The 22,949-nt window shown below is 23.4% G+C and overlaps 5 protein-coding genes across 5 annotated transcripts; 3 read left to right on the top strand and 2 right to left on the bottom strand.

Moving 5' to 3' along the window:
* Positions 1-721: 721 nt before the first annotated feature.
* On the top strand, positions 722-1,099 carry PCHAS_0711900 (ubiquitin-related modifier 1, putative; the record flags this gene model as incomplete). The annotated part of the gene is made up of 1 exon (XM_735891.1): positions 722-1,099. The coding sequence occupies one exon, from the start codon at positions 722-724 to the stop codon at positions 1,097-1,099; it is 378 nt and encodes a 125-aa protein (XP_740984.1).
* A 434-nt stretch (positions 1,100-1,533) lies between these two features.
* On the top strand, positions 1,534-2,210 carry PCHAS_0711800 (conserved protein, unknown function; the record flags this gene model as incomplete). The annotated part of the gene is made up of 2 exons (XM_735892.1): positions 1,534-1,747; positions 1,867-2,210. 2 exons carry the CDS (start codon positions 1,534-1,536, stop codon positions 2,208-2,210), a joined length of 558 nt encoding a protein of 185 aa, XP_740985.1.
* Positions 2,211-2,636: 426 nt separating this feature from the next.
* PCHAS_0711700 (conserved Plasmodium protein, unknown function) lies at positions 2,637-3,068 on the bottom strand (the record flags this gene model as incomplete). The annotated part of the gene is made up of 1 exon (XM_016797650.1): positions 2,637-3,068. One exon carries the CDS (start codon positions 3,066-3,068, stop codon positions 2,637-2,639), a length of 432 nt encoding a protein of 143 aa, XP_016653582.1.
* Positions 3,069-4,409: 1,341 nt separating this feature from the next.
* Positions 4,410-15,914, bottom strand: PCHAS_0711600 (guanylyl cyclase, putative; the record flags this gene model as incomplete). Its single annotated transcript, XM_732411.2, has 1 exon — positions 4,410-15,914. The coding sequence occupies one exon, from the start codon at positions 15,912-15,914 to the stop codon at positions 4,410-4,412; it is 11,505 nt and encodes a 3,834-aa protein (XP_737504.2).
* Positions 15,915-20,328: 4,414 nt separating this feature from the next.
* PCHAS_0711500 (protein phosphatase PPM2, putative) lies at positions 20,329-22,704 on the top strand (the record flags this gene model as incomplete). The annotated part of the gene is made up of 1 exon (XM_733535.2): positions 20,329-22,704. One exon carries the CDS (start codon positions 20,329-20,331, stop codon positions 22,702-22,704), a length of 2,376 nt encoding a protein of 791 aa, XP_738628.2.
* Between the last annotated feature and the right edge of the window lie 245 nt (positions 22,705-22,949).

Here is a 22,949-nt window from a genome sequence, read left to right as displayed (position 1 = left end):
TTTCTGTTGTTTAACAGTGTTTATAAATTTGTTCACAACTTTTATTTATTTAAGATTTGTTCATTATTATTTGGTTATTTGTATATAATATAACATTTTTTTCAATTTGATACAACCTTAAAATAAACAAATAGTTATCTAATCAATTTTATGGGTATTTTAATTTTTATATAAGTATTCGTAGGGAATATGTTGATTAAAAAATGCTTTTTTTTATTTGATTTCTTTGTGTAAATAATTATTTAAATTGAAAAAAAGAAAATATAAATTTATTAAAATAATATTGCAACATAATTCTAAAACAATAATTATGTTACGCTTCGCATTGCTTCTTTTATGCCTCTTTTAAATTTGTTTTTTTTATTTCTGTATTTGTGAAAATTAGCAACGTGATCAACTATATAAAAAACAAAAAGGTATACTGAAATTAAATTTAAAAAAATATCAAGAATAAAAATACAAAAAAAATAAAGTAAATATATAATTATATATATAATACAAAAACACTATATGTGATTAAAAAAAGACCCAAGCAAAATTAGCATATCATTGTGTTTGTAACAATTATTTCTATATAATGAATTGAATATTATAAGTAAATTGAACAAATACAAATAACTATAAAAAATAAAAATCCCTTTTGCTATATATGAGTTATAATAGATATACATAATATATTTGCTTTATCATCTTCACTTTTAAAACACCGCTTTTTTACATCATGAAATTCAAAATAGAATTAAAATTCCTGGGAGGGTTAGAAAGCTATTTAGAGGATAAATCTAAGAATTATGTCACATTGGAAATCGATTCAAAGGAGTTTAATTTTGAAAATTTAATTGCTTTTATAAGAGATAACATAATACAAAAAAAATTTGTTTTTTCAGAACATGATATAGTAAGTGGAGATGAGAAATTATGTAAAGTACTAGTTGATAATAAAGAATATTCTAATTATAATTTAAAAGATAAAGCCAAAATAAAACCAGGCATAATTGTTTTGGTTAATGAATATGATTGGGAAATTTTGGGAACATATTCTTATCAAATTAAAAACGATGACAAAATATGTTTCTTATCAACATTACATGGTGGCTAAAGGAGAAAGCAAATTAAATAATATGGAAAATAACCATGGGCATAGAGATATGCATACAACTGCACATACCGATATGTATACATTCATTTGATTTTTTTTTCATATATGCTGAAAAGTATATATTGTTTTTTTAACGTTATCTTTTTTATTTTCAGTTTGATAGTTTGTCTTTTTCATGTTTTGTTTTTATTTTATTTTCATCTAAAGTAATTAAAATAGAAACATTGGCATATATATATTTTAATGCTATTGATTAAAACAATAATGTGGACAGTTATTTTTATAATTCAATACAAACGATATTTTTAATTTTAACAAAAATGAGAACAAACCATAAAGTAAAAAAATAAAATAAATTATGTTTTATACACTTATATAATGAGCTATATTTTTTATTAGTTCAAATTAATATTATAGTTTTTTTTGTTAATGAAATGAGAATTCTTAATTATATATGTGGCAGATCACTACGAAGCAGTGGAGCTGCTCCCTTAATATATAACCCGATTCAAAAGTTGTTAATAATTTTAACATTATTGTATATTTGTTTATCTGTTCTATCATGCTGTATATTTTTATTTCCAAAGGTGTCTGATTTGCATTGCTCCCCTCTAGTTGATTCGCTTTTTAGCTTTTACTTATCTATGGGTAAAGATAAAATTGTTTAAAATATGTGGTCATATATATACATATGTAGAATGTTTATTCCGCCAAATAATATAATTTTTTTTATTATACTTTTTCACATTCAATTACACTTTTATAAGGTGGATCAAATGTTATGGCCCCCTATTATTCCATAATTAGCTGTAGAGAATGGGGAACAGAAACTGAATGGGTGATAGTTGCTACTGTTACAGCTGTTATGGCTATTATTGATGTTACTTCGAGTTTTTATGGTATTTATTTGTTGTATACTATAATTGATATAGTGTTTACAAATATTACGGGTATGACCGAATGCACTTGTTACAAATCTATTATTTTTTTTTCATCAAATGCTTTTTTGGTTGCTCTTCATTTGATTGTTGCTATTACAAGTATAGTTGTATATTATATGCTTATGAAAAATATTGATAAACAATTAGAAAATAATAGAAACATTATATGAAATATACCAAGCTTATTCATCATATATATTTGTTCACTATTTTAATATATACTATTGATTTTTATTTTTGTTTTTTTCGTCCTCACAATTTCCGGCACACTACACACATGGGTGCAATATATAATAAAATACGTTATATTTTTTACTTTGAAGTTTTAATATATCATGTGTCTTTCACATTCATTATTTTATTAGTAAAATTGTTATTTATCAAATACATATGATAATATTGTATTAAAACAAATAAAAACTGTCTTTTGTGTTTTTTTTTTTACGAAAAAATATTTGTGTTTATATTTTCAAAAACATAAATAATACAAAAAAAACAATAAAAGTGTAATATATTTATATAGATAATATATATAGTAATAATACTAGTAAAAAAGGGTGATGTATGCATATATTTGTCCATAGGTATGTGGGGTATTATTCATTTTTTTTTTCTTTATTTATAGAGTCTGTCATAATAAGAATTAATCCTATAATGATAAATGCCCCTCCTAAAATCCAATAAGCATTTCGTTGTTCATGAAAAAATAGTACTCCAAATATAGCAGTTAGAAAAAAATTAAAAGAAAAGTTAAAGATGGTTGCCAAAAATGCTGAATAATGCTTCATCAATATTACGTAATATTTAATCATTAACAAATTAAATATAATAAATAAAAAAAAATATATTAATCGTAAGAGAAATTCTATAATCCATGGGATATTTATTAAATGATAATTTTGTTTAAGAATAGATATGTCTGATGCTTTTTTAAAAAAGGCAGAAGCCAGTGTTCCACATATACTACTAATAAGGGAATTGCTTATATTAGAATTATATATTTTTTTAATCACTTTATTTATATCCATTTTGTTTATTTAACATTAAACTAAGATTAGGGTGTATAGGGGGGAGTCTGGATATTTGTATAATCCTATATATATACATAAATGACTTATTTTGATGAATTATTATTTCCCATAAAGATTGTATTTCTGATAGATTGGAATAATTTAGCATACAAATTGAATATAATATCCTTTTTATAATTATATATATTTAATGGCATAGTAAATCTTCGAGAATGTGGTTGTACAGAAAGTATATCAGACGCTGACTTTTTTGAAAATTTGGGTTTTGCTGCTATTCTTTCTTTAAATAGGTGTACAAATGAATCTAATAATATATTACAAAAAGTTAAAAATAAATATTTCCTATATATGTTTTTATACCAATTATACACATGCTTACATATATTTATTTGTCTTAATGCAACATGGAACAGAAAATAACACTTAAACAATTGAGAGAAATATATAAGTAGATTTACAACAATTATACAGTTCCTATGTTTCATATCTATTATCTAATTTTTTTATACCAATTTCATCTTGTTTTAAGGATGTAAGGGCTTCAGCCAATTTTATAACTTTTTTATTTCCAGCTTGTTTATTCATTTGCTTAAATACAATAAGTCCGTTTGTAGAAAAATAATGAAAGAAAATATTTAAAAGAATTAAATATTAGCATATTACCAATATGCACATAATTATATAGTTACAAAAATCATGTTAAGAAAAAAGCATATAATGTTAAATTAAAAAAAAAATTATACAAAATATTTCAGATATATATTACATAATAAACAAAAATAAACAAATATTTATAAAGAAAATTATGAAAATTAATTTCCAAAATGGATAATGTACTGTGAGCATATCAATATTAGTTCCAAAAAAAAAATACATAAAAATAGATAGTAATAATAAGAGTACACAAGCGAAAAACAAATCTAAATATATATTAAGTTGGAATAAATGAAAATGGAAAAGATGTATAGAAAATAATAAATATAATCATAAAACGTATAAGCACATAAAGGTATAATGGCATAAATATATAAGTTCCCCTCATATGTGTTTTATATCAAAGAATAAAAAGTGAAAATTAATTATATATGCACACACAAATACGTTATATATTTATTTTGTAATTATATGAAAACATGAAATATTTACAAATTTTAAAAACTAAAAGTACTTAAGAAAAAAATAAAAAAACGAATATTAATAGTAGCATATTTTTATATTCATTAAATGGTATAAATATAATATGATGTATAATACGCATATAGCACAAATATATATCCAAGGTATAAAAAATTATAGCTAATTTTTTACCCTATATAAATTAGGAAGTTCTAAAAGAATTTACAAAATTGAACTCGTGTCTTTGGAATTTTTGCAACTCGAATTTTTGTTCGCTGATTTACTATTACCAAAATACTTTATATGACGACTTGATTTCGGCAATGTAGATAAATGATCAGATTCAGATATTGCGGACATTACTATAGATCGTTTTCTAGATTTTCTATTAAATATGTAGTTTTTATTATTTATTAAATTGAAGTTATTAGATGTATCAACCTCTTTCTTATCAGTAATAATATAAGATTTGACATCTTTATAAATAACCCTAACAGATTTATGGGGTTTAAATATGAATCTATTTCTAAATTGTTGTAATAAAAAATCTTTAAGTGTTTCAGAGACATTAATTTTTCCAGGTACTCCATTACTTTCCATAAGATTACCCGTTAATACATCTATTCCCCATAAATCATATCTTAATCGACCTGAACCTATAACTCCTCCTACACATGAACCATAATGTAATCCTATTCTCATATTTAGATTGGGTATACACAACTTTTCTCTTATTTCTTTTATAATTCTTATCATTGAATATGCCATTTCTAATACTCGTTCTGTTCCATCGACTGGATCATAGTCATTATTATCTTCAGTTACGGGCTCACTTATTGCAACATATGCATCTCCAATTGTACATAATTTATATAAACCATATTTTGTACTATCATTATCAAATCTTGCAAATAATTTTTGTAACAAGGTTAAAACTTCTGAAGCATCTACACCATTTGCCCATGAAGTAAATCCGCATATATCAGCAAATAAGAATGTAAGTCGATCATGTGTATATGCTAATTTTAATTTGTCTTGTTGAAATTCTTCAAGAACATGTTTTGGAAGCATATCATTTAATAAATCCGTTGCTCTTCTTTCTGTTTTTTTTGCACTTTCATTTGCATAAAATGTTCTTCTATCTATAGATTCTTTACAATATGTTGATATTAAATTAAAAATAATATACCATGGTATTAATAAAACTGTTGAATCGGTTGTTATCGTTTTTACAACACTAGTGGATATAAATGTTAAAGACATTGTAATAAACAATAAGTCCACTAAAATGCATGTTTGAAATAACATTCCTGTATTATGGTGTAAAATTACCAAATAAAAAAATAGCTCAACAGTATCATGTGTCATCCATATTGTTTGCGAAGTTGAATTATCCATATCTGAAATTGTCCATAAGTATGCTATAGAAAAAGCACATGCGGCAGATATAAACAATAAATTAAGAAAAAATATCATCCATTTTATATTTAATAAAGATGAAACTTCGGATCTAGTTCTATAATGGAACAATAGCCACACCATGAAACCGATATAAGTATATACAGATCTAACGGACCAGTATGCAAAATAATTGACTTTTAATGTTTGTGTTGCTCTTTGATGATCTACAAACATTATAGGAACGATACTTGAAATTAATGTTTGTATAACAAATGTAACTAAAAAAATGATTAATGCTTGCTCAATTGAATTAATGTTAGATTTGTTACTGTAAAAATGAGCTTTATATTTTGCTTCTAAATTTTTATCACTAAATTTAAGAAATATCCATTCCCTATTTAACGAAATAAAATTTGTCGATGTGTTCTGATACAATTTTCGATCGTCTTTTTCATAAGCGCTATTATTAGTATAATTTTTTTTATGTGTTAATGTGTTTTTTTGTTTAATCCATGTAAATAATTTCGGTATGCATGAAAAGATACAAGACAAATTAAATATACTAAATTTTTGAATCTTTTTATGTTTTTCTGGATCTTTTTTATCATCTTTTCTCATATTTTTTAAATAGTTGCGTCGTATATTGCTTAACATCTGATGATATGCTACATGATTTACATGATCATCATTAATGCAATTATTTGGAGAGCAATAACTTTCATGACAATTATTGCATCTTCTAGCGCATAATTGGATATTTTGATAATCTTCTTCATGGGTATCTTCAATTTCCTTTTCTGCTGATAATACGTAGCTATTTATACTTTGCCTATTAAACTGACGAAGCATATTATTAGTGTTAGATATGGTATTATTATTATGGCTATTTTTTTTAGATGAAGAATTTACATATGCCTGATCTCTTCTTATAATGCTATCATTCAAATAATACAATGAATCATTAATAGATTGTTTTCTTAAAATATTGTCTATATCTTTTATCTCATCAGTATCATTATTATTTTCAAAATATTTATTTACACTTTCTGAAGAATCATTATTAAACCCATTATTTAATAAAGCCATACTAAGACGATCCTTTTGTTTAAGTTGGTGTCCAATTGCAGTGCTTATTTTAAGGTTTCTAAGTTTTATGATATCATAATAGTTTGTGTTTACATCTCTTATATATTCATTTGGTAATTTATTTAATGACAGATCTTTTAGATTTACATAATCTTGATTCGGGTCTTCTAAATTAATATAATTATTTTCCTCACTATTTATTGTTTCATTTAAGTTATAACTATTATTATTTTCATTTTGATTGTTGTTTTGGTTTTTTGTAACTTTATTTGAATAATAATCAAATATATTTTGAGTTTGTTCATAATTTGCTGTATCATTTACATCAGTGTGATCAAGATAAAAATCAGATAGGAAATTATTTTTTCTATCTACATGTTCATCAGTAAATGGGTAATTTAATCCAATAACGGATGTTAACAAATAAGTAGCCATAGTTCCTTTTCCTTTAACTTCAGTTTCTTTTTTTTCATAAATTAATGTTTTATCATCTTTAATTAAATCATAAGTTGCTTCAGATATATGTATATAATCGGGTTTTCCAGTTGTTTTCATTCGAGAAGCAGTATTAACCGTATCACCAAATAAAGCATATTGTGGTTTTTTTGATCCCACAACTCCAGCAATAATTCGTCCAGAGTTAATACCAATTTTTACTCTAATTCTAGTAGGTCTCCTTTCTAATGTATTATCATTTTCTATATCATCATTAGTTTCATCTAATTGGTTGGTTTCTGATGAATTTGCATTTTTAATCATAAATTTGTTTGTCTCATATTTAACATGGCTACTTACTTGAAGCATAGACAAAGCAAAATCAATTGAATCATGTGCATCTTCTTTAGCTTTATTTTCCTTATTATCATCAGAGCGTTTTTTTACTAATCCACAAGCAGCTAAATATGTTTCAAAAACCGTTTCAATTTTTGTACAATTAAAATGTTCTGTGCATTTGTCAAAACATAAAAATAATCTATCTAACATTTCTACTAATCTGGTAGGTTCAATAGTTGCAACTATATTTTGAAATTCATAAATATCACAAAAAATAATTGTAACCGTTTCTATATCTTCTGCTTTTAGTGATATCGGAATTCCTTCTTCATTTAATTCTGAATAAATCATTTCATCAACAACAAATGGTGGAAGCATAGTATTTAATATTTCTCTTTGTTTTCTTCTAGATGCTTCAACAGAATATTCTAATAAAAAGTTTTTTCGTTGATTATATTCAAGACGATAACCAACAAATCCCACAAAAACATCTACACCGATAAATAATGGAATATAATGAACTAATCCTTTTACATCTAAAAAACTATCTCCTTTAAATCTAATAATAAATAAAGCTAAAAAAATAACATTATATAATACAGCATTAACAAAAGAAAGCCTTAAAATAACAAATGTGTATAAAGGAAAAAGAACGGCTTGAAATACTCCATCAATATGTGTAATAGAATAACTAACAACATGATGCGCAATTATTAATACAACTACAGCACTAATAATTTTGTTAAAATTTTCTATAAATATTCTAGGAAAAAATGTTGTAAATGCTGCAATGCATAATGTTAGTTCTAATAATATGGAAAAAATTAATATAATTATATTAGCAGATGAATTTTCTATTATATTCCATGATTCACTTAATAATAATTCTAATTTCCATATGTATATAAAAAATATTCCCAATAAAACAAATATAAAACGATACCAAGGAATATACGTTTTATAAAATTTATTTTTTTTGTGTATTTGAAATCCTGATTCTAATTGCATGTCTTTAAATGCTAATGTAAGTCTATTTATTAAATTGCTGACTTTAACAATTTCTTGTTGTGTATTTTCATTTTTTTGTTTATTTTTATTTGTTTTTGCATTATTATTCATATTATTGTTGTTTGTATCACTTAATGTTTCTTCACTTGTGTAGGAAAATTCAGAAACAGAATCATTAACGTAAAATTGAGGTCTATTTTGTATGATATTATATTTTTTTTTATTAACATCTAATGGTTCTGGTATATTTTCTATACGTTCATTATTTTTAAAAAATACATGTTCTTCATTAATTTGAAAATTTTTTCCTTGTGGCAATAAATCTATTAAGAATGTATTTTTAAATGGGTTTAAGCAATTTTTCATTTCAATTATTAAAGATTCATCGACTTTACCATTTGGATTTATTTCTTCTTCAGATTTTGAATCACCATAAGTATTTTCATCAGTATAATAATAATCAGCACTAGTAGTTGCATCATTATTATAGTTTATTGAATTATTGCTAATTAAACTTTTTTTACGATATTTATAAAAATCATTTTCTGTATCTAAATTGTCTATATCTTTATGTAATGTATTACTATTACTGAGATAATTGCTATATTTATTTTTTTGTTTGTCGTCATATTTTATATCATTATTTTTTTTAATATTTTTTTTCTGATTTATATTTTTCAATTGGAAAGGATATATTTTATTAGGTATCTCTTTAAGATCTTTCGTATTTTTTTGTGATTCTATAGAAGCATTTTTCATTTCGTTACCCTTTTCATCATTTGGACTTATATTTTCATGTTTTACATCTAAATTGTTATTTTCTATTTTATTGACTTTATTTTTTTTATTTTCATAATTCCTATTAACAGAATCCTCATCAAATTCCATAGCATGAATACTATTTGTTGATAAGACAATATTTCTTCCCTTTGATATTTGTTCTTCATCAAGTTGAATATTATTATTAAATTTGTATGCATGATTCTTTTTTAATATCTGATCATTAAAGTTTTTAGGAACATTTGTTTTATCCCTCGACTCGAATAAATTTATGTTTGCATAGGAATCATTGTTTTTATAAGTTTTTTCGGGTTTAATTTCTATAGAAGTATTATTATTTACTTCATTTTCAAAGTTATATTTGGCACTATTATTAATTTTGTGTTTCCTTCTAAACTTGTTTTTCAATTTATTTTTGATTTTTTTTAAACTTAGAAACTTTGATTTACCCGATATAAAATGTGAATACTTGTATTTTACATATTTTTCTTGATAATGTTCAAATAGCCAATGATTAACAACATTGTATATATTTGGAAAAAATAAAGATTTTGTAAATGTTATAAGCATATAACATATAATACAAGTAGTAAACCATAGGAATAGGAGTACATATATGGGATTCCATAGAAATGTTTGTCTGAAAACTTCTCTTATATATTCATTAGACAAATATGCTATACATATAAAAAGTATTGACGGGAAAAAAACAAAAAGGAAGCAACCACAGCATGTTATTAATATCGATGGAGACCATAAAGATCCTTCTAAAAAAAGTCTGAAAATAGAAATTAATAAACAACCAAGAAAACAAATATTACCAAACGTATTGATTGTAACAACTTCACCATTATTTAAATGAGAATTTTCACTAAGTGCTGCATAAGAGAAAAAAAAAACTACTAGAGAATAAAATATTGCTTCGAATGCCCAAGATAAAAATTTTAATATACTCATATTATACTTTCTTCTACTTAATGCATAAAATAACGGAATATTATATAGTATATCATAATTAAGATTATGTTGTAAAAACATATAATAAATTATAGGTATTAATACCCAAAATATACTAACTAATGTATGCAATAATTCTGGGTATATTTTTACACAACTCCAAGAAGCATAGGCTTGATAAAAAAATACTGGTAAAATAAGAATTATATTTTTAAAAAAATTCCAATATAAAATTATACTAATACTATATAAATGTTTAGACCCATATATAAATAGCAATTTCCTTAAATAACAAAAATTTTTAATACAATAATCTGAATAACCAGCCGATATAATACTTTTAGATGTCATTATACTTATTCCTATATTCGCTTCTTGAATCATAGCAATATCATTTGCTCCATCACCTATAGCTAAAGTATTTGGCCTTGGAGATAATCTATTTTTTATCAATCGGACTATAAATGCTTTTTGTTTTGCAGTTATTCTACAAGCTATAACAGCATCAGATGTACATGCCATATTAAGAAAATATGTTTGTAAATCATTATGATTTAAAAATGTTTGTAAATTTTTTCCATTTATTAATAGACATATTTTTTCATGAGGTTTTTTTTCTTCTTTTTCTAATTGAAATAATTCATACAAAGCAGTGCCTTCCCTTTTTAATTTTTTATAACTAGTATTTTCTAGCATTGCATGAAATATTTTTGTATGAGAATTTAAAAAATTACATAAAAATGCTATGTGTAAAGAATATTCAACATTATCTCCTGTCAACATCCAAATTCGAACACCAGATTGATTTAGCATTTCCATTGTGTTTGTTACTTTTTTTTGTAGTCTATCTTTAATACCTGTTATACCAAGATATGTTAAATCTTTTTCTACATGATTAGCAACATCTTCTAATTTTGTTTCTTTATTATATATAGACATGCATGCATCATCATACATTTTTTTATATTCCATAGTTTCTTTTTCATTTAAATATCTAAATGCAAATACCATTGTTCTTAAACCTTTCATTGAAAATTTTCTCAATTGTTTTTCTAACTGTCTACTTCGTTCTTTAAATTTGTTTTTTTTTTTTTTTTTCATATATAACTTTTTATCCTCCGAATTATCTTTAACTTCGTATTCATTATTTTTATCGAACTGAAATGATGGTTGATAGATTTTGTTTTCTACACCACCTTGATAATCTTCCGTTTCGTAAAATTCTGATTTTAGAGAATGGTCGGATATATATTGTTTTGTAGAGTTATTGGTTTTTACCCCCACTTCAGTACTATAATATTTATTCATTCTATTGTAGTATTGTGTTTTTTTTCTTTTTTTTTTTTCAAAAAATTTGCTATGCTTTAAATTTAATAAAGATAAAATAGATGCATCAGAACCCTTAACATATAAAATAGAACCTTTAGTCATATATTCTGGTTTGACGACAATTGACATTCTTCCTCTTTTATTAGTAAATTCATTAATACCAATAATAGTCCAATTATAGAAATTACCATCGATTTCAACACACATAGTATTTTTATTTCTTAATATAAGTCTATATCCTAAATAGCTTGATGTATATATTAAACATTCTTCATCTAATGAAGTTGATTGATATTTTATAGAATCTAGATATGCATTATATTCAGAACCACCATTATCTGTTGCATTTGTATCTTTAGTTTTATCTAAATCATCATATGTTCCTGTACTTTTATTATCTATTTTGTTACTTGGATAATCTTCTAAATCTGTTTCATGTTTTTTATTATGAGAAGATGATACTTCTGAATTTTGATAACTTAAATTATAAGATTTATTTTTGCAATTCACGCTTACAAATTTGTCATCTGAATAACTACTTAAAGACATCATTTTTTCTTTCGAAATTCGTTTGAATGAAACTGTACTATGTCTTTTGGCCGTTTTGTCACGTTCGTGATTTTTTCCGGTATACATGATACTTTTATTTCTGGTAAAATTAAAATAATTATTCCACTTGTTTGATCCTTCATCTTCTGTCTCATCTCCTCTATTATTTTTTTTTTTTGTCTTTAGATTTTCCTTTACTGCATTACAATTGTCTTGACTTTTATCCGGTTTATTTTCCATTTTATTTTTATTAAAATATTTATTAACAAACTTTTGAAACGTGGATTCTTTTTTTATCATATCATTTTTTAGACTATTTTGTGTACTATAATCATTTGTGCTTGTTTTGAGACGTGCCTTCTTTCCATCCAGAAGAGCTTTATTTATACTATACGAAAACATTTTTGTATTATCAAAAATTAAAGAATTATTACTATGTTTTTTTTTGTGCCTAATAACTCGCCTCATTTTTGACTCGTAAGTGTTTTCGCGAGATATATGATAATTTATTTCGTTATTTGTTTTACATATATCAGTATATGTATTTTTTTTAAGTTCATTATTATACCTTTCGAAATTATTAGAGCTTATTTTAGAATGTCTTGAAGAGGTATGTGCTAAATTCTTATTTCGAATATAATCAAATTGAATATAAGGAACAATAGTGTGACATAATGTTATGCATTTAAAAAACTCTTCAATATAATAGCTTCTCCAAGTATTTGAGTTTAAATCTATAAATATTTTTTTGTCATTAAATTCGCATCGAGTCTTTGTCATATCTGGGGTCATATTTGTTCTAAAATTTTTGGGTTTTGGATACCTATGTTCCATTAAATAGTTTAGATAACTTTTATTAAATATGTAGGTTTTATTTATTAATTTATCTGTTTGGTCGTTTTTAAAATCATCATTTTCATCGTTTTTATTTACTCTTGTTTTATTATAATCTAAATGAATACTATCACCATCCATGCCCTCATTTACTTCGGAATTTTGATAATCATAAAATGAAGGATCAGATGAAGACTTATAATAATCTGATATGGAAGTAGTATCTGTTTCTGAAGATAAATCGGATGACATAATTGAAGAATCTCCTAATGATTGACTACTGTCAAAATAGGGATACCTTACTTTTTTTCTATCATTAATGTTAGATGTACAATCTGATTTATAATTAGACGCATTTTTCTTATAAGAATCTTTTGTATATTCATCAAAATTATTTTCGTTAAATCCGTGATGATCCTGAATATTTTTCATTAAAAACTTTTTATATTCATCTTCATCGTCTTCGACATATAAATTAGTATTAAAATATTTATCATTTGTAATTTTTGCATCTTCATTCATTTTATTTTTAATCATATTATTGTCTTTATAGATGTTTCCTTGATTAGTATTTGATACATATGGTTGGTCACCATCAATTTCTTCTGGATTATTTTTTATTTTGTCAATTGTATCATTTGTAATATCATTAAATGTATTTTCTTCATTTAATGTGATTCTTTTTTCAAATTGGTCTACTATGCAATCGCTATTTTCCAACTTAGTATTATAATAAATGTTACTTTGATTAGAAAAAAATATTTTATTTTTATTTCTACTTCTATTTTTAATTCTGCGAGGTTTTCCATACACACGTCCAGCTATAGAGCATATATTAAAAGACATTTCATTATTTGTCAATGTCCCAGTTTTATCGGTAAATATAAAATCAACATTTCCTAAATCTCCATGCATATTTGAATTTAAGCAAATTCCCCATCCATAAAAATTATCTGTTAGTGATTTTTTCTGACTTAATGCATATTTTTTAATATCATTTTTCAAATTTACCATTTTTGAATTCGAATTTTTTTTATTAAAAAGAAATGGAAACAAATATTTAAAGATATTAGTTTTTTCATTTTTTATTGTATATTTGCTATTGATGCTAACACTTTTGGTTATCTTAGATTCACTATCTTTCGTTGAAAAATTGTCATGTTTATTTTGAATATTATTATATTCATCTTCTTGATTATCATGCATAATACAAATTTCTTGAGCATTTTCCTTTTCTCTAATATGTTCTTTGTATATATAATTATTTTTTTTTGAATAAGACGGTTTCTTTTGAATGTTTTCAATTTCATAGTGTTTATTTATTATATCATCATCATTGTAATTAGAAATAGAAGTTGTATTGTTATTATATTTTTTTGAAAAGGAATAATCATTTGTACATTTATTTTCAGGAATGCAATAGCTTCCTTCACCTGGCATTCGATTACAAATAGTGTTTGATGGTGGTTTTGAATTAGTAGGATTACTATCTTTTTTATTAAACTGATTTTTAAACTTTACAAGTTTATCAAATGTGCTTATAAAACTTTTTTTATTAAATGAATATGTCTCCATGTTATTTGAAGAATTTCGACTTCTAGAGAAATTTCTTAAATTAAAGTTATTTAAAAAATATGTATATTTTCTAAAATAATTATATGATTTTCTCGTTCTTAAATCTGTTATATCATAATTATCATCTGTTATCAGTGGTTCTGATGTTTCATTTTCAAAAACACTGATTCTGTTATCATTTTCTATTAGTATGCTTTGCATTATAGATATTAAATCTATTGTTATTAAAACACTGATAGGTATTATATTTGAATATAATATAATATATTTCATAATGAATTCAAATAAACCATTTGTAACTGTTATTAATAACATGTCTGTTCCATGTTTATATTTACTATCATCAGTCCATTTACATAATATTGATATAAAAACACAAAAGAATATAAAAAGAATAGTAATAATAGTATATGTGTTTAATTCACTATTCACATATCCAGATTTATATGTATTCCTTAATGTATTTTTCATAATTTTTGTATCTACTCCTGTATATATAATAACACCAAATACATAATCTGTATTTTTTATATGAGACCCTTTAAAAATAACATTATTAATTGATAAAGATGTAGCACGAGGATGTGCATCTAATTTTAACGATCCATTAAATGATTCCATATTCATATTTGGTTTTTCACATGTTATTCTTCCTCTAATATTGCATACACTATAGACAGATGATTCATCTCGGGTTTCATTAACACAATATTTTTTTTTTAAATTAGTTTCTCCGTTTACTAGCGATGTTTCAACATACACTGAGCCATCACTATTATTACAACTTAATAAAATAATATCTGCGGGTACTTGCTCATTTTCTACTAAGCGTATAATACTACCTACAGTTAAATCCATCCATTTCACTACTTTTAAATTAGAAGTTGATCCATCTATAATATGGCATAATCTATTATTTATTTGATAATCTATATTAGACCTTCTTGAATCTTCATACAAATTTTTTATTATAGATATTATTATAAAAGATAATAACAAATATATTGATGAATGCTTATAATAATATAAATGATCTGATAATATTTGGAAAGAGGGAATATATTCTAGTAAGGATATTATTAAAAACCATAGATTTGGTAAGCGTAAAAGTTGTTCATATAAAATTCGAAAAATAAAAGTATAGGATCCATATTTAGTTGATGTTATTTTATTTGTAGGGAAACTAAATAATTCATCTATATCAATTGGATTTATTTGAATTTTTCGAAAATCCCATAATGGTTGATTATTTGTGTCTTTATATAACTTTTGTTTCTTTTCTATCCAAGCAGCTTCTGCTGTTGCAAAATTATTCGAAAGTTTATTTTCAATGTTATCCTGATTTTTCATATTACCATTGTTAGAAAATAATTTACTTGAGCGCTTTGCTTTATACCTATTATTTGTTTTTTCATTTCCTTTTTTCGCCTGCATCTTTTATATCTTTATCGGTTGGTAGTATTGTTTCTTGCTTGCATATATGGTTTTATCACTTATCAATTATACATAATTAAATACGAGTTTCGAATATTCATATGTAATTATTTGGTAAGTTTAAATATTTTTATATTATTAATTTACAAAAAAAAGTCGAAGGTGAGTAATAGGGGTAAGCAAAGGGAAAGAATACACACAGAAAAAAAATAGTAATCAATATATGTTGTAGACTTTCTGAAAATGCATATATTATATGCACACGAATATGTGATCGCACACAAACTATTTAATACAAGATTGTTTTTATAAAAAAAACAATAGTGCATACAAAGCTATGCATAAAACAAACACAGACATAACTCCTTTAGAGGGTTGAACTTAAAAATTGTAATCATTTTATAATAAAACAAATAAAAAGAGATAATTTGTATGCATAATAATACTTATACTATATATAAGTATCAAAACATATTCAATAATACATGTTAATTTTAAGAATGCAGAAAGATATAATTTTAAAAAACTCATTTCTTTATGCATAATAAATATATCTAAATATGTGTGATGGGTGTGTGTAATATATTTGTGACAATTATACGTAATTTACATAAACTTAATGGAAGGACATTTTTTATTAAATAAAATACATAAAAATATATAAATATACGAATAAAATACATCGAAAAAATAAGAAATATATTACTTCAAAAGTTACTATATATATAATGTGTGAGTAAAAACATTTAATTTGGATACACTATGAAATCGGAAAAACATACACAAAAAATGGAAATTAGGATAATATAATAAAAATAATAAGTATTTAAATTTTATGTATATCAATAAATAATATTTCTTTGAAATAAATATTTGATTATATATATTTTTTATAAAACAGACATACATGTGTAAAATATAAATGTATGGATATCACGCATACATACCATAATGTAATTTTGTTTTTATTTAATGTATCTTACACATGTATTTTTTTATTATTTCTCATTTAATCGTTATTCAAATCTTGAAAAATAATATGGAAATAAATAAAGTTAAATTAAAGAATAACAAAATTGTGGTTATATATATATTTTTCTTTTTCATGGAAAATAATATACACACTGAAAAAGAGAGTATATTAATCATATTTTTATCCAAGTTAATGTTTATGTAAATTTCAAAAGGCCTGCACAATTATTGAATGCTTTCTAAATAATAATTTATAAGATGAAATTACAACAATTTGTTAAAAACAATTTACCAAATCTTCTATCTTATTTTATACTAATTTTTTAACTGCATTGTAAAGAAGATAATGTGCATACACTATTGTAAGAATATATGTATATTCCTAAAAATTACACAAAATAAATTAAAAAATGCATATGTGTGTATACAAATTCTACCATGCTATAATAATGTTTATATGTTTTATTAATACAAAAATATATCCTTTACTTGCCTTATAAAATGAATAACTTCAAATATAATTTTAGGAAAAAACAGTAGCACGCATATCTGTGTGTGTATAATAAAACTACCATGGCTTAGTAGTGATTAAAATTGGTGAGCTCTATTTAGATTTAATTGTTATTCTTATTATGGTATTTTACATTGTTTCAATGGAATAAATATGCCCGATTACTTCATAAAATACAAACTCAATAATATGATTAATACAACGTTCTAACCATTTATTTATTTATAAATTTTTCCTAAAATAAAAATTACAACACATTTTGATCACTCTATAATAAATGAATAAATTTGGTCCTCTACCATCTTTAGCTTTATAAGAAATGCATGCAACCATATTGAGAAAAACTATGTGATAGGCAAGACATAAGGGAAAATACGAGAAATGAGTAAGAGTAAAAATAGTATGTGTATATATATGGCTTAGCAAATAAATGGTAGAGAAAATAACCTATGATATAAGTATTAATTTTAGTCTACACCTGGGTGAACAATACTTATAATATGATTTGCTTTATCATAGCTGATGGTTATACAAAAGGCATATAAATATTGTATTAACTTTATGAATTATATATTACAAAATATAACAATTTGATATTCCGAGAAATTATTTTAATATAATTGCCATTTATTTTAAGGGTTTATAGCCAATATGAAAAAAAGAAAAAGAATGGAAATATATGGGATAGAATTATGATTAATAATTTAAAAACGAAAAAATGTGAAATGCATCTTGCTTGTATTCTAATTAATCGCTAAAAATATAATAGAAATATTAAAAGGAAATACAAATGTTCTAAATTGCACATTATATATTCTTTATTGTGTCAACATAAACATGCATATATATTCATAAATGTTTTGGAGTTTCATTTTTATAAAATATGAAAAATATATCTCTATAAAATCTGTTGAATAAAGATTTTCGGTATAATATTAAAATGTATGATGATCTAAATGTTTATTTTATAAAAGCAGGACAATAGTTGTATTTTTTTTTATTGCCATATAATAAATAAAGTTTTGAATTATTTATATATTTAATTCAAAGAATAAAAAAATATATAATTCCTGTTAAAAAATTGCATAATTTATCTTTCATGTTATTTAGTTTAAATAGGGTTAATGTATTGTATACAACATAGTTATCCTGAAAACAGTGTGTAATATTAAGCTTCAAGTTGTTTATGGCCTAAATATACAACGTCAAATTTTATTAAAAGCCTATATATTGTGAATATATATATATATATATATCCAAATATTTATAGCAAGTTATTATGATAAAAAAGTATTAAAAAATAAAAAAAAAATAACCGTTTAAGTATCTATATTCAAAAATATATATTAATGTGTTTTATGTGGAAAATATAAATATTTAATTTTACATTAATATACATATATATAAAAGGGGAAACAGTAATAATAGTTTTACAAAAATTGTACATTGTTCTTATGTCTATAATTTAATATCAATATAAAAAAAAATATATATGAAATTGTTCCTTATTAATTATGAGCTTAAAAAAAACAAAAATAAGATTAAGTTTCCATTTTAAGAAATATGAAGATGGGTTAAGTTAATTTTTTACTGCTTTGCCTATTTTATGTGCGTTATATATTGGGAAACCATTTTTTAGTATATTATTAAATATAATATATTTTATATTAAAGTATATAATTTTTTGTAATTTATATATATACCATAAAAAGCATTAAATAAATATTAATAATACAAAGCTAAAACATAATTTATTTGAATAATTCGAAAAGTATAATAAAACTTTTATTTTATTGTTTTTTTTTGTATTTTTTCACGTACACAGGATAAACCATAAAAAAATACCTGCATTGCTTATATGCATATATATAATAAATAGCGACATACTAATATAATAATAATTATTATTATTATGAGGTACGTGTGTTTGTTATTCTAAAAATATATACGTATATAATTAATTTACATATTTTTTATTACATGAAAATTTTTTTATATATAAATAAATTTGTATAATTTTAAAATACAATATACTAAAAAATAATAAGAAAATTTATGAGGCAATATGGAATATTATTATTTAATGTGTTGCTCTTGATGTACATTTTGCAATTAACTAGGGCACTTTAAGCTATATATTAATATTTATATTCTTAAGATTTACAATAGCTTTTGAAAAATATACTTAAAATATTGTATATTAATCATTATATATTTATAATTTTTTTTCTATATAATTATATATAGTAATGAGTGGAAATGATACATGAATATGTATATTTCCACGTTTTTACATTTTTTGTAGTTTTTACAATTGATACTTAATTATAATTAATTATTTTTTATACTTTTTCACAAAAAATACTATAAAGATTACCAATAATATTTTGTTTGAAAACAAAATACAATATTGTATTTATTGAAGAATATAGCAACCTTTTATAAAAGAAATAAATGTTATCTCGATATTTTTGAAGTATAAACGAAAATAAGAAAGGTAAAATGAAATATGATAATATGAGTAGAGATTTATATATGCAATTTCTATCTGCATACATTATATATGCATTGTAATTTATGCTATAAATTTACCTCGTGCTATATACACTTTTATGAATGTACGATAATATAACGAACAAAAAACATATTGTTGTATCCATTTGAAAATATGCATGCTGATGGACAAATATGTCCTACAATATTTATGTGTGCGTATGCTATTTAAAATGTAAATATATGCATATATATTCATTTATATAAATAAAATTCACAATCCCATATATTGTTTATTGAAAATGACGTATATTTGTAAAATTACAATTCATCCATAAATGAAGGCATCATAATTGGTCTTTGTGCATATATATTGGGTTTAAAAAAATTATTAAACATATTATCAATTTTTTTTTCTTTTAATGTAAATTTTAATAGATGGGAGCATATTTATCAGCACCGAAAACGAATAAAGAGTCCATGGATGGAGGGAACTTAGAAATTGATCCAAGTAGATTTGGGTTATCGTGTATGCAAGGATGGCGAAAGAATATGGAAGATAGCCATATATGTTATAATAATATAAAAGTAAACGAAATAGAAGAAGTTATTTCTATTTATGGTGTTTTTGATGGGCATGGGGGACCTAATGTTTCAAAATGGATTTCATATAATTTTTATAGAATATTTGTAAAATGCATAAAAGAAGCTAGCGATGAAATGAAAAAAAATAATTTAGATAAATCAGAAAATTATAAATTAAAACTTATTAAATTAACACTTGAAAAAACATTTTTAAAATTAGATGAAGAAATGCTTTTAACAGAAAACCAAGAAAAACTAAAAAAATATAATGCAGCAGCACAAGAAACTGAAGAATCTGATTCGAGAGAAAATTATCTATATTCTATTTTAAATGATATAATATCAAAAAATATTAGTATTAAAGCAGTCGAAAAAGATGGAAAGAGATGTTTACAAGTTGTTTATAATAAGGATGGAAATCCTGTTGAAGAAGGAAGTGCAGAAACACCATCAACATCATTAATGGAGGATGATTATAATAATAAATCAGGAGATATATATGATGACGATGATAGTATATTAAAAGATAATATGAATGATGCTGACAAAGAATTAGAAATAAAAGAAAATGATAATGAAAAAAAAAATGATGATAATAATTTAAAAAACAACGATACATCTACAGGGGAAATAAATAATAATATAAAGGGAATAAAATTAGAAAAAGATGAAAAAAGCGAAGATAATACAAATAAAATAAAAATCGAAGATTCAGATAATATTAATAATGATCAAAGTGATTTACAAAGTAAATGCAAAAGTGAGGTAAACTCTGTAGATACTGATGCATCAAGTTCGGGTAAAGATAATAAAAATGAAATTAAAGAAGAAGATAATAATAGAAGCGTCGAAACGAATACAAAAAGGCTAAAGAAGGATATCGATAATGAAACAGACAATAATATTAAAGAGGAAGATGCTATAAATAATAATAATTATAACAATAATGCTGAAAATGTACAACCATCAGCATTAACTTATGATAATTTGAAATCCTTAGGAGAAATGACAGAAGCAGCAGAAGCTGAAAATAAACTTAAAGGAAACTATAATCATGCAAATGGTGTTATAAATGACATGTTAAATTCATGTGATGATGATAACTCATTAGATTTATATGGAAAAGATCATATAGAAGAAGGTTTTTCATATAATGAAACAATAACAAATGTAATTGATAATAATATAAATAATAACAATGCTAATGAAAATAATAATAATGAAACTAATGAAGCAAATGATAATAATGATTTATATTCCCCTGATGAATTAAGATTATTTGAAAATTATTATTCAAATGATTATGAAGATAATATAGCATATAGTTGTGGATCAACAGCTATAGTAGCCGTTATAATAAAAGGTTATTTAATTGTTGCGAATGCAGGGGATTCAAGAGCTATAATATGCTTTAATGGTAATTCATTAGGCATGTCAACTGATCATAAACCACATTTACAAGCAGAAGAAGCTCGAATTAAAAAAGCGGGTGGATATATAGCAAATGGTAGAGTCGATGGAAATTTAAATTTAACTAGAGCTATTGGAGATTTACATTATAAAAGAGATCCATTCTTATCCCAAAAAGATCAAAAAATTTCTGCATTCCCTGAAGTTACTTGTGTAACATTAACTCCTGATGATGAATTTTTATTTCTTGCATGTGATGGTATTTGGGATTGTAAAGATGGACAAGATGTTGTTGGTTTTGTTAAAACACGCTTAGAAAAATTTGAAGAATTACCTGATAATTCTGCAGATTTAGAAGGTAATCAAAACACCAATTCAGAACAAATAGATTCAAATAATAATACTACTAATAATGAAAATAGCACTTTAAAAGATGAATCTAATGTATCAAATAGTGCCGAAACGGGACAAATTTCAAACTCACATGATAAAAATATGAATAATGATGATTCTAATATTGAGAATGAAGATAATTCTAATGAAAATCAAAATAACTTTAATGAAAATAGTGATAACAGTTTTGAAAAAGATACTAATAGTAAATATGATGATGCACCTATTATTGAAAGAAAGAAATATGATAAGTTTAATAAATTATCTCAAATATGTGAAGAATTATGTGATGATTGTTTATCAAATAATTATAAAGAAAATGATGGAATTGGTTGTGATAATATGACATGTTTAATAGTACAATATAATCCATTATATAAGATGCATACTGAGAAAAAGTTTTTAAATATTGATGATATAGAATAATTAAGGATTGGAAAATAGTTCAAATGATGCAAAAATATCATACATATATCGAGCTAATATACATATAAAAGTATACAACTTTGAATTTATTCATTTCTATATTGTTTGCGAATATAAATTCCTGCATTGTGGCTAGCAAAACAATTATATATATCAAATAAATTTGTTAAATTGGATTTCTTATAATGAGAAACAATAAAGCATATCTAATTTATATAAAAATTATCCTAAAATATATATTGTGT

The sequence above is a fragment of the Plasmodium chabaudi genome (assembly GCF_900002335.3).
Source record: "Plasmodium chabaudi chabaudi strain AS genome assembly, chromosome: 7".
Classification (NCBI taxonomy): domain Eukaryota; phylum Apicomplexa; class Aconoidasida; order Haemosporida; family Plasmodiidae; genus Plasmodium; species Plasmodium chabaudi.
Note: the sequence above shows the minus strand (reverse complement) of the source record. Positions and strands in the feature narration are given on the sequence as shown.